The sequence below is a fragment of the Sylvia atricapilla genome, chromosome Z (genome assembly GCF_009819655.1).
Source record: "Sylvia atricapilla isolate bSylAtr1 chromosome Z, bSylAtr1.pri, whole genome shotgun sequence".
In the NCBI taxonomy this organism is placed as follows: Eukaryota; Metazoa; Chordata; class Aves; order Passeriformes; family Sylviidae; genus Sylvia; species Sylvia atricapilla.
In genome coordinates this window covers 79,365,082-79,378,974 of record NC_089174.1, presented here as the reverse complement: position 1 = coordinate 79,378,974, position 13,893 = coordinate 79,365,082, and the positions used below count along the sequence as shown (strand labels likewise).

The 13,893-nt window shown below is 35.1% G+C and overlaps 1 protein-coding gene across 1 annotated transcript in view; it reads left to right on the top strand.

The window, feature by feature from the left end:
- Positions 1 to 455: 455 nt before the first annotated feature.
- Positions 456 to 13,893, top strand: part of ADAMTS6 (ADAM metallopeptidase with thrombospondin type 1 motif 6) — a 138,848-nt gene continuing 125,410 nt past the window's right edge. The window contains exons 1-3 of the mRNA XM_066339996.1: positions 456 to 986; positions 1,699 to 2,063; positions 9,400 to 9,568. Coding sequence (XP_066196093.1) covers positions 890 to 986; positions 1,699 to 2,063; positions 9,400 to 9,568 — 631 coding nt within the window. The 5' untranslated portion in view covers positions 456 to 889. The remainder of the gene's footprint in view (positions 987 to 1,698; positions 2,064 to 9,399; positions 9,569 to 13,893) is intronic.

Here is a 13,893-nt window from a genome sequence, read left to right as displayed (position 1 = left end):
CTAGAATGTGTGTGATGAATAGCCTTTAGATAGTGAAATTTGTTCCTTAGTATTCTAATATGCAGCATTCCCATTTAAGTGAATGGGAATTCTGCCTGCATAAGCAGAACCCTGGCCCGAGTAATAACAAAATACATGCTTCAGAAAGATCAGATAACTGTACTCTGGATTCCTTCCCAGGTTCTTCCTTTATCTACCCGTATATTGGGACGTGTTATTAACAGTTGAAATCAATGAGTACATAGCATTGATTATAAATGGAACAAGTCTGAACACAATATTTGAGCTACAAGAAACACTAAATAGGTATAAGAATTCATAAAAATAACACGAAGTTGATAAGTGCATCATAAGCTGCATGGATCTGCTTTTCAAGGTTAATGGTAACTCTTTTTCTGGTGGTTTTTTTTTTTTTTTTTTTTTTTTTTTTTTTTTTTTTTTTTTTTTTTTTTTTTCCTTTTTGTAAGATTGTGACCTTGGATGTGACCATAAAATTGTAACTGTATATTACCTCAAACTGTTGCCCTGTGTAGTTCACTATAATGGGTTAGTATTTGCAGCATACATCAGTTTTAATAGAAAGATTTTGCCTTGACTCATATTCTTCTGTTTTTCAGGAGAAGAAACGGCTCAAGTTCAGTAACTATCCAATCTAACATCTGTCTCATATCTTAAGGAATCTTACAAGTACTTGCTTTGAATTGAGAACATGACTGCAGCTATAGAAGAAGGTACCTGTCCAGAAAGTGGAACATCCTATAGTTAATTTGAAAGTAGTGTAAAATAAATATACCTGTTATGGTGCGATTCTGGAGTGAAGTTAACTCTATAGCACACAGGTAGCTCTCCAAGGAGAAAGAAAAAAAGGACTTTCTGTTTTTTCTAAATTATGGAAATTTTTTGGAAGACGTGGACATGGATTTTGAGCCTAGTCATGGTTTCATCGGAATTTCACAGTAACAACAGGCTTTCATACAGTTCTCAAGGTAGGGCTCTGATCTCTGTAGCTGGCAAGACGCATTTATTTTTCTATTGTATTTGTGTAATATTTTCTAAACGTTGTTTATATAATTCATGAGCTCATCTGGGCTCTGCTCTTAGCTTTATCATGATTAATTGTCATACAGATTAAATTTCCTTGTTCTAATTTCTCTCTGTCTACTTTTAACTGTAGGAAAGCCTTGCAAATTAAATCTTGTAAAATGTACTTGATAATATTTGAAAGACTTGCCATGATAAAATTAACATGCTTTTAGACTAGGAAGTAAGAATCTAATCTTGTTTTTACAACATAATCCTTTTCATTACTACTGTTTGTATTCTTTCAAGTGGATTTTATAGCTTTTGTCTTTGGTATCACTGGGAAAAATATGCCCTTATTAAGTTAACCCCAATTATTTACATATTTTTGGTAAATAGGAAAAGATAGGTATTGAAAAACTTTAATATTTCCAGTGATAAGCAAATTGGTAGGAAACCAAACACATTTTCTTGACTTACGAAGAAAGAAAATAATGTTACTTTACTTTGTAAAATGCTGCATCATGCATTTATCTGAAGGTGACTTTTACTCATGAGAGTGATGAAATTTACCCAAAAATGGTCTATGTTTATGCTACTACTTGTTGTTTCCTGTTATATTTTCTTCTCTTCTATGCCCACTCCCTGGACTGTCTTACCTTGTGATTGATTACAAAGAGGAATTCCTGTCTTACCTTGAACACTACCAACTAACAATCCCAATAAGGGTTGATCAAAATGGAGCCTTCCTCAGCTTTACTGTGAAAAATCCTAAACCCTCAAGAAGGAGGAGGAGCACAGACCCTTATGACCAAGAACTGGCAGCATCTAAATTATTTTTTAAACTTTCTGCCTATGGCAAGCACTTTCATTTAAACCTGACTCTCAACACAGATTTGGTGTCCAGACATTTTACAGTAGAGTACTGGGGGAAAGATGGACCGCAATGGAAGCATGATTTCTTAGACCACTGTCATTACACAGGATATTTGCAAGACCAACACAGTACAACTAAAGTGGCCTTAAGCAACTGCAATGGTCTGGTAAGTCCATATTACATATTACAGTAGAATAGTGTGCTTGTCCCTTTTTAATTACGGAAGAAGAATTAAATTGGCATATCTTTCAGGTTTTTGAGTGGGAAGAAAGTAGACAGGAAGGTGTAGGAAACCTGAGAAGTCAGTTCTGTAGTCTTCTAGCAAGCAGCCTCTTTAGTGTTAATAGTGTCTGTGCTAGGGTTGCAGGATTAGGTCTGTGCTGAGATCTTCACAGTTATAAAAGCCTTCCAAGCTCAAGGGGCAGGGAGGAGGAAACAGTGGATACTCCAGGATACTGAATTTCTACAGAGAGATGTTGATTGGACTGAATACCCATTGTCTTTGAGTATTTGGGTTTAAAAACTAAGTAAATAAAAAGAAGAATTGCTTGGTATAGACATCATCATTGCTATAAATTCAAAACATGAAAAGTCTTTAGCAAGTAACAGCATCAGAAAGTAATTATATAACTTTTTTATGGGAAAGATTTTGTTTACAAATCATAAACTTTTGCATTTAGAAGTAGAAGTTCTTAATTTATACTGATCTCTTACTGGTCATCTTTTGATCACATGACAGTAGTACATGCATGTTAAAAGAAATTAGAAAATGAATATAAAGTAAAAAAGCAGACTGTTGAGTAACAAAATACTAAAATAGAAAGGCATGACTATGAAACATTAAATCAAGAGCCAGTGTTTTCTCTATTAAAAATATACATGTATATTATGGTTTCTCATTCTGGTTTTTGTTATGGTAGAATGCTGGTCGATCTTATTGTTAGGAATATGCAGATCTAACTAATTGCTAAGTTAAGAAAAAAAAGATTACACAGTTGCTAAACTAATTCCTATTTGTCCTTAGGTGGGTTATTGAATAATGCCTCTTGGGATGTTACTTTCAAAAAAAAAAAGCCAGCTCTTTCAAACCTAGATAAGTTGCATTACACCCAACTACTTGTGATATGCCTGATACTAGTCTAGTTTAACATTTCAGAGTGTTTGTGAGTAAAAATATTTGATGGGGATTTCCAGCTCTAAGTGAACACTTGCAAAGAAGTGGGGTTAAAATGATGTTCCATTGACTGTAGTATTACAGTTTGGTTCATGTAGACTTACAGCAGATAGGTCTGAATTTAGTACAGCTTTCGCTTTGATTGTAATAGCTTGCCCTTTTTTTTTCTTTTTTTTTTTTTTCTTTTTTTTTTTTTTTTCCCTGGTCACAGCTATTCATGCTTCCAAACTAGTACACTCCACCTTTGCTTGAGTTCTTTTGAGCTAAAAGTATGATAAAGACCAAGTCCCTTCTTTCAGGACTCATTTCTTTAAAAGAGGGTGCATGCTAATTGATGCACTAGTTGGTCCCCTTGGAGACTGCACTAAGTACCATGGTGATCCCATTTCAGTTCCTCTTTGACCTTGGCTAAGGGAGTGAGCCAAGAACTCCTGCCCTTGCCCTAGCTGACTCTTGTTTTCCTTTCATGTTAGGAAAATAAAGGTGGCATGAAGCACAAAAAAAGCCTGTATTTTCCTACTGTCTTTGCCCATCTGTTGGTCCTTTTGACACTTCTTCTAAAAAGCATGGAGGATGTCATGATGAAGCAGAAACTTCAATATGTTTTTCTTCAATATTATTCTTCTGTGTCACCCTGAGGTGACATTAGCATGTTTTTCCTTTGCCCTCAGGCTGTCCGTTTTGCTGGAGTGAAGCTGCCGCTGGTTCTAGGTGTCAGTATGTTCAGTATGTTAACTTCGTGGTTGTAAGTTAACTTCAATATAGTGTTTCCCAGTTAAATCATCATTTTCAGTGGCTGTGGTTGTCATCAGTCCTAGTGTATGTCTTTCAGGTGTTCAGGCAGCCTTAATCTAGTCTTTGGGCACACAAGTTCTTCATGGTCATGCTTCTTTGCTCGGAACTTCACGTATCAGGTGTGCACCGCATCTCTTAGGAAGATTTGGTCACAAGCATGTAATGCTCCTGTGTTGCTCCAGAAACATCAGCAGGGTGACACATGGCTCTCTCTCAGAGGCAGGAATCCTGCAGAGGGTGCACCAGTAGTCTTGACTTGGTACCATCCTCTACTGTTCAGAAACTCTTCTCTCATCCAGTGTTGGCTGTGCCTTCCAGATCACAGTGTATGGATTTCAGATAAATGCATCACCACTCCATTCAGATAAATGCACCACAAAGCTGCTTTTAAATGATGATTCCTCCTAATGAATGTTTTGTTATACAGCTGCTGGCTAGAATATGTTTGATAAAGCAATTGGTAGTGAATACTGAATACAGTATTAATTGTTTTAGAGTTAGCAGTAGCTCAGAATGTGTTGTACTTAAAGCATTTGTTGTATTTTCTAGTTTGATTGCTGGTCTGTAAGTGACTACCAATCATATTCTAATATTCCTTGATTAACATCTGTATTAAAGCCTGTCATTGTAACTTTGACTCTGAAGCAGGTAGTAGGTAATATTTAGCAATGAATGTTGCTCACAAACAAAATGTATGCAATGTATTTACTCCAGTTGTCCTGTTAGGTTTCAATGTTGACAAATAGGTCAAATTTCTTCCCCTTATTTGATGTCTTGAATTATTCTTAGTAGTTATTCAGAGTGGGAACATGATTTAAATAACGTATGTTGTATTACTTTGAAGAGCACTTACGTTTGAGATAAATGTGAAGAAGGATTTCTCTCAGTTTCGTTATTAAAAAAGTGACAGTCAGTTCATTTTCCTGTCATTGTTCCTTGTTTCAGCCTCTTCTTCTATATTTCTCATTACCAAGTGCCCTAGAATTACAGGCTGCTACTTACTGAAGTTTCAGTCCAGCAGCTTCCGTCTGCTGGGCCCTGATTATGCTGCAAACTGTCTGAAGTTGTGAGGAAAGCTCTATAATCCAGTAAGCATTCATGTGAGGAAATTGAAGGTCTTGTCTGCAGGCTTGCTGGCTTCCAAACTCATGTTTACTGTAGTGGATGCTGCACTTGTGGATGGATTGCAGGTTTGGCTGTATCATGAAAGAGCCTATAATGAGCAGCGTTTTAGGGCCCTGGGATGTTGCGTACAAGGAAACCAGACTGAGGCATTTTCTAAGCTGTCCATTTCATACCGAAGGAAAGAAGAAAAGAAATGGTGGTAGATTAGCTGAAGAGAGAAGGACTTCACCTCAGGGAAATGGAGTTTGACTCTGAGAGGAGCAAATCTCAGAGGAATTCCAGAGCATTCAGTTATGAAATCAAGCAGGTTCCAAGCTTTTTGCATTCTGACTCACCTTTGTCCTCTGCCAGGTGTAGAAACACCTAACTGAGTGCTAAAACAAATCTTGTGTGGAAGCAGATTTTGCAATTTTGGGCTGAAAATGTCAGTAGTAGGAACTGGTTTTAGGCTACTGTGGTCCCAAGTAAATGGTTAATGTAAAACACACAGTATTTCTATATATGTGAAGTTCATGCATTGGTTAATGTTTGTGCTGGACAGCAATTATCTCCATCCAAACAGAAATGATAAAGAAAGGACAGGTAGGTAACTGTGGCTTAAGAGCATGAGCTTACTTTTCCAATGAGTAATTACTTTGCCATAAGACTTAATCTTTGCTTCATATATTACTAAATACAAATGTTTAGAAGTTACTAATATTTTTCTTAAGAGTCTGGTCATTTGAAAGCTAATTTTACTTTAAAGAGTACATCTACTTTTATAGAATATAATTTACATATACTATGGGATTTTTGCCAGTATGTGAAATAATTCTATATCAGTGTCTTTAGGGCTATCTTTGGTACTCATATGTTTTTGCAGTATAACGTTAGTAGTCAGAAAATTATATACAAGCTGTCCCTATCCTAGTCTTAAGTTTTTGTTAGATTCCACAATGTGCTGTCTCAGGCCAGATCACTGGTTTTTTTTGTCTTTGAGAGCCCAGTAAGTTAATGCAATCTTTTCCCTCAGTCATAAAATCATGCTATAGCCAGCTGTTGACATACTGAACAACACTGACATGTTTTCAGAAGTTTCCATTACTAGTACTTTATATTAAAAATGGATAAACCATGCAGCCTAAAAAGATTCAAAGCGTGGAAGAATTGTGAAACTATAGTGCTGTGTGGAAAAGGCATGTGCTTACTTATCCCCCATAATTCAGTTTGCTTTTGCAACTGATGGATGTCCCCCATCTGAAGGAGGTTAAGGCCCTGGCTGGACAGCCTGACAGAAAAAGATTCTTTTTCACAAATTCGGGGGAACTCCATGTGGATTCACAGATTTGTCTGAGCATGTCAAACTGCTGGAACCAGACCTTGTATATGTTAGCATGAGTTGGCAGTCTGTAGTGGGATTGGATAACGCAGGACCTCAAACAATCTGTTTTAGATAATAATCTTGGGAATGTTCCTTGTAGTAACATACTTGGTGTGTTGAGCTTGTTTCTTATATCCATGGTATTATGTCAATACCTTTTCTGGTCATTCTTACGTCTTAATGATATTTATGATGCTTTGGAGCAGAAGTTTAATTTATGAACTGTTAAAATACAATAGACAATAGCAACACTTAAAAAGAAAATGAAAATTAATAAATTTTAACACTTTAAATGGACATTATTTTAAACTTCTTTTTCAGCTGAGATTTGGTTTTCCTCTAATAGTGGATTATAAATCAAAGTTTGTACTTAGAATATTGGTTTGGATAGACTAGTATACTTCCCCCTATCTATTAATCAGGCATTACTGAATACATAAACAATACAAGTATCTAGCTGCATGAATTTTTGAAACTTCAATTATATGCTGGCCATCACCAAGGTACTTTTTAGCTGCAGAATTTAGAGTGCTTCTTAAAAAAACAGTGATTTCAGTGTTGAATCACTGTGATTCAACAAGATCGCTCGCTTCAGTTTAGTACTGGAAGAACACATTTTGCAAGCAAAAATAGTGTTAGGCTTAAAATGGTATACCTAAGCCAGGCTTATGGGAAGGGCATATGCAGGGTCAGTGTGTTTCCAGTGTTTGTTGAATCACTTGTCTGACTGCAGCTACTGAGCACACATGTATTTTCACTACCTGCTTGTAGAACTATGTTAAAATTTGTGGTTCCTTAATAAAATGTTATTTAAATGTCTTTTCTTAAACAGCATAGTATTTGTGCAAATGAGATCAGATATCAGCTAGGCACTGGAAAAAGTAGTGATACTCTCCTTACGATTTTCACTGGTGGTACCTGAAGGAGCTGTGACCACTGTTTGCAGATATTCTTTATGTATTTGTAGGAGCAAATATGCAATTTGTATAGAGAATCTGTGCTCCAATTAAGTGTTTATGCTATCTGAATTGACTTAGTTCCACTGAGGTAATCTTGCCACTTACAATTACCAGTTTCAGTATCTGATATGATTATCACATTCATGCTTAGACTTGGAAACATGACTGGACTTGAGTACAGACAGGAAGGATATATGCTCTGGAGGAATTTAAGTTCTGTCTCGGAGACAGTGCCACAGGTTGGATGGTACCTCTGTCTCCTCAGGCTTGGCATGAGGCAGGCAGCCTGATGGTGTTGGCTAGAACCACTCTGCAGGACTCTCTTCCTGTGGGAACATAATACCAGAGCTTACAATGGCTCAGGATTAGCTTCAACCCAGATGTCTGACATCCAGACTGGACGCAGTCCAGACTGTCAAGGTTCTTTCTGCACATCTGGCAAGCCCAGTTACAGTTTGGTTTATATTTTCAATACTATTTAAGCAGCAGTGTACTAGTAAACTATTTATTTTCTAGTAAAATCTTAGACTTCAAGTAACAAGAAGGCATTGTAAGAGGAATTTGATACTGGCATCTTCCAGGTGAATTAAGACCCTGATATCAACTTCTGAGTTAATAATTGAGTTAGTAACGAAATATTCCACTGAAGAGGAACACTTACTTTTGCATTCACAATGTAATTCAAATTGCATTCAAAGGCTGTAGTCTGTTCATACATATATTTTCACAATTAATTATAGACTTCTATTTTGGAAACATTTGTTTTGGACATATTACATAGGATTTTTTTTTTTAAATTTTGTAAGTTTTATATTGTTTCAGAAGTGAGGAACAGAACGCATTTTATGTACAGAACAGTAGCAGGATGAGAGCTTTGACCAAGAGTACAAAGATGAGCTCTGGTCTTTGAAAACAGCGTTATGATTTTTAGAGCAGACACAGGGCAAGTCGTCTCGTGGCTGATCATAGAGGTCTTAAAAAAAGACCTCCAAAATGTGTAGTAGTTGTTTTACAGATAAAAGATGTGGTAGAAAGTTGTGATTCATCAAGTCAAGATATGAATGTAGCTCTTGCTTCCAGGCTTCTGTCTGATGAATAGCTCTTCCCTGTGTAGAAAGTTTATACATTCAGAATTTTCTACATATGGGTATCAGAATTTTTTATTTAGCAAACATTGGTGTAGAAGTCTGTCAGGGCTTATTCCCCAATATTTCTATATCTGAAAGGATCCAAAACCTGGATTTTCTGCTAAAGTTCAGTTTTAATTGCTGAAGGTTCAGGAAATTGCATAGTTGGCCTGAAAGCTCCTCTTTCTTCCATAAACCACTTCCTGTTTGGAAGAAGCTGAGTTCACAAATGTGAAAGTTATGAGAATAGAATATCTACTATTCTGCATTTCAGTATGAGGAAAAAAAGTTCATTTGTTATGGAGAATGAGATCTAGTGTACAGTCTGCAATAACTCTTATTTGCTAGATTTGTGCCAAGAGTTTTTATGGAATAAATGCTTTGTAGACAGTGTAACTTAAGTTAATATAAATAATTTGATTTCTATTAACTAGCTCAGTTTTGGGATTGTGTCTGGATGTAAAATAAGAATGTTTTTTTAAAATATGTGTTCTAAAATTAATTCTTCATGGTGTTTTGTCTTTGATGAAGTATTTGGCTTTAAGAATCTAGCAGTGTGGAGTCACAGAGGGATATTGGACTCACCATTAGAGCAAGGCCATTTTGGCTTGGTATAATTTTTAATGGATATGAATCACGTAGTTTCAGAACATCTTCCTGAAGAGATTATTTGTAATATTTTGAGAATATCTCTTGCTTTTTAAAATTGCATCTACCAAAAAAAAAGTGAAAGCACTCCACAAATAGGACAATGATACTTTTATTTTTTCTCACTGAATTGTTTATAGGCACCTACTCTGCTCATACTAGAAGCAGCAGAGGAGAGCTGGTTCATGCGCTGTTTTATGTGTTTCCTTGTAGCTGTGGATTTCCTCACAGAGATGTTTCTTTGAGTTATATTTTGTGATAGTCATTCCATATTGTCTGTTGTAAGCTTTTGTTTTCTTATTTGCTTCTTTAAGCATGGAGTCATTGCTACAGAAGATGATGAGTATTTTATTGAGCCTTTAAGAAATATAACAGAAGATTCTAGTAACTATAATTACGAGAATGGTCATCCTCATGTTATATACAAAAAATCTACCATGCACCAGCAGCACCTCTATGATCACAGTCACTGTGGAGTCTCAGGTAAACAAGAATGAGTGTCATTGCTTTTAAGAAATGATAACTTGAGATGTATTTTAAGATCTTGCTTGTTTCACATTTAAGATATAGTGGAGAATGTAGCTATGAGAATTCTCCTTCTAGGTGATGTAATGTCTTGTTGAAAAGTAGTTTTGATTTTTCTTTTTTTTCAAATTCAGATTGAGAATATAGTGTATTTCAAAACTAAGACCGCCGGAGTATGTCTTGTTTTATGCCCATGTTGTGTACAGTGGTAGAAATGAGCACAGACTTCCTCAAAATGTGTGTTAATGTAGTTCATTCCCCAACAGGAAAGCATGCTTGAGTGACTACATATTACAGCTCCATGTCTAGCATGTGTTCCAGCTCATTTGAAGAAACTTGATATGCAGTAAATATGTCAGCATTGTGCTGATCAATACATTTGGAACTGGGTGTGCATCTTTCTGGTTTACGAAGGTTTATAGTGTTTTGGTACTGTTTTTTGGTCCAGTTTGGTTGACGTTATTCCATTATAGTCAAATACATGATTTACATGTGCCTTATGGGCAGGATTATGTAGTTTTGATGGAGAGATTTTCTTTGTAAAATAGTTTTAACTTCTACAGATACACGCTTCAAGTACTCTGACATAAACCTTGATTAAACTGAAAACTAATTTCTTGAAGACAGTGTGGAGTAAATCTGACACATTCTTTTAGAGCACGAAAGTAGGTTTTTTACATGCTAGAAAAATGTTCTAACCTTGTCAATTGTTTATATTTCAGTAATAGCTTATTCTTAAAAGTTTAGACCTAGGCAGTTGTATTCAGTGAGATTCAGTGCATGGTGCAGACTGACAATAACTAATTTAAAATAAAATAATATCACTGTTCATTGATATAATTTATTTTAGCTTGTTTTGGAGTTTATAATGTTTAGTGGCACCAGCTGTGTAAGCTTACAGTACAGATTGTCTGCAAGATCCCATTCTTGAAGATAGCTTTTCCTTGAGTGTTTCAGTTAATTGCGTTTATAGAATGTCAGACTTCATGTATGTAACTTCTGTTTTCGTTTGAGAGCATTATTCAATGTATGTGCTTCTAATATTGCAAAACAAGAATCTTAAATATTACTGCCTCCTAACTGATTGTAAAATAAGGGTACTAGTATATGTTCATTTTATTGGGAGATAAATGAACTTAAACCTCTTGAAATAAGTGCAAAGTTTTGAAATGTGGGAATTTCAAAATGCAATTTTTACCATTATTGTACCCCTGCAAAAAGAAAAGATACTGGCCTCTGTTGGATTTTATCTTCTAGAGTAATGCTTAGAAATCATTGTCCTCCAAGCCATGAAGCAGAGGCAGCTGCTTTTGTCAGGTTGTGTTAAGTTATTCTGCTGGTATCTGTCACATGGATCACAGGTTGATCAGAGCTATACATCTTGCATGTGTTTTTTGTAAAACATGGTATAATATTTAGCATTTATTACTTTGTATAATTGATGGTACCTTTATTCTTGTAAGCTCCTGTGCACTCCTTTCATAGCCCGAAGTCCCTAATTACTGTAGTACTAAAGCACTGCTTTTTACAAGCCTGAGATTGTTATGATGCTCATTTCATCTCAGTTTCTTTTTTTCCTGTTGTTCTGTATACTATTTCCACTCCATTAAAATGTCTAAAAAAATTTACTCTCTGCCAAGACTGTAAGGTCTTGCTTTTCCAGATGACTTTCTGTTTTACCCTCATGGGTACCAAAGTCTTTTAAACTCATTTTCTGAGCACTGTTGCAGCTTTATCTTAAAGGCAAATCGCGTACAAAGCATCCTGAAATACCTAAAAAAGAAAGAAAAAAAAAAAAAAAAGAAGGTAAAAAAAAGTTAAGTCAAATATTAATTTTCAGTTTTGCAGCTTTCACACCCAGAGATTGAAGCCAGGTATTCAGATATGTTTAGGGAATTCCACTGGTTTTGAACAGTCCAATTCTGTTTTAAAATGCAGTTCTAACAAATCTGTAACTACCTTTTGGCAGCATATGATTTAGGTTGTCTGGAGACTGATTTTGACTTTACCTTCAGAACAGTTTTCCTATATGGAACAGGAAACAGTTTTCAGCAAAGTTTTATATGTAGGGAGGAATCTGCTTGAGTAACTGTACCCACTATTGTTTTTCAAGTTTCCCCTACTGTAACCTAGTTTGTTTTGTACCTGTTTTCCATCTGGGAAATTGTCAGGATTTCAAAGTGTTGATAGACACAAGGGGAGTGTAGTTTCTGACCTTTCTGAGAAACAGGACAATAGAATTGAAAGTGGATTACAGAATTTGGTGAAAGCACAACCAGAATTGACTGGGATGAATAAGTGATGGGCTACTTCATAATCACTGTTAGAATTATGGTAGCTAACTAATACAAGAGGAAAATTGTAGAGGCATGGAGAATCAGATGAGGGCGCAGGACAGATTGTCATAATTTAAATTAGATTTTAGGTATTTAAACATAAAAATGTTCAAAATATAAAATGTTGAACTTGTGTTTCATGTATGTATTGTCACCAGTTAATTACATTTTATTAAATACAGCTGAAATCAATGAGACCTTGGTAAGAAGTTTTTCACTGCCAAATTCCAATTGCTTCAATGGGGTTTGAGACCACTGGATTATCTTGTAAAACGCTGTATTTGAATAGGATTGAGAAACAACAAAAATCAACATATGAAAGCTGCAGAGTAGCAGATGATTTCTGGATAGCTCTACTATTTTTTGATTTAGGTAGTGAATTCACTTGTGTCAGACTTTGCGGTTGGTATATTCTAAAATGGAATAAAAGCTTGCTAAATGCATGAAATAATACTCCTAAAATATTTAGAAAAAAACAGCGTAATGTTTTGCTTTGAAATATTGTCATAGTTGCATCTAACATAAGAAGTTTGTTATTGCATTTTGAGATATTTTTCTGTTTGACCTTCTTCTCTCTACCTTGACCACTACCTGATGTTTTTAGATGACTGACTTAGTAAAACTTGTGTACAGTAGTTGTGAACTCCATGTCTACATGGGTTTGGATTTCTTTTCAGTTGCAATTTAAGACCTAATTTCACACTTCTGCAATAATTATTTTGGGTTCAATTATAGTATTTTTCTGTGTTTTTTCTTTTATTTTTCCTTTTTATTTTTACCTTTTTTAACTTCCTTATAACTATGTTAAATGTTAATGGAGTTTAATTTTTTCTTTTTTAGCTTATGATTATGATGAAAGAATGATGTAAGCTGCCACAAAACTATTTTCATTAAATGAATCTTAGATCTTTATTTATTGATATATTTTAGCATTTAAATAGTTTAGTCACCATTATTTCAGGGTTTTTTTAGAGAAAAGCAGCATAAGCATTCATACATGCTGGAGTGCAAGGACTTTTTCCAGCTTTCTCATTACTTTGAGATCAGCTGAAGCCTAAGCTTCTTATCTGATAAGAAAATGAGGAATGGTTGTTCTTGTGGAGTCTTCTGAGACCTTTGTTTGAAAGATAGTATGAAGATGATTCCAGAATAATCCTTTTTTTTTTTTTTATCTGAAAGTTTTATGCTTGAAATCAGAAGTTTTTTAATGTTTAGAATAATTTGCATTTTGAGTGAAAATTTTGAATTAATGTGGAAGCAATACTGCTTTTCTAAAATACTTCTAGCACTCCAAGGGCATCAGAAACCATCAGCATTTGTTATTTGAAAAATAGGGAATTTTAAAAAAAATTAGTACAATATCTGTCAGAAAAAATTCCAGACATTCTTAAGTCACTGTTTAAGTGGGATTAAAATCTTTGAAGAATTCAAGCAACTTTGAATTTTCTACAACAGACATGAAAACCAGGAGAAAGCTGAGTAGTCATTATGGAATACAAACCAGGCTTTAGTACTTTGTACAGGTTTGTTTTGGTTTTTTTTTTTTTTGTTTTTTTTTAATGGATTATACCCATTGCAGAATGAGAACAGTTTTGCTACTGGTGTTTTTATAACTACCAGGTTTATTTGAATTTTTTGACTTTTCTAAAATATGTGCCTTTAAAGCCAATACCATAGCCTCAAAAATTATGAAACACTAAAACAGTGGGAATGCCGAAGGTTTGTATTCCTGGTTTTGACCTGAACATACATTCTTTGTGGTGTAGTTTTTCTCTTTGAAATCAGTGTGCTTTGCTGACTTGCATAAAGCATTGTTTTATATGGGAGGTAGTGGTTCTATCTCTGCTCATCCTTAGCTGACCCTGTTTTAGTAGAAGCAATGATGCGTCTCAGAAATTGCTCACTTGATCAATCCTGTTCAGACAGATACAAATATATCTGTTAATG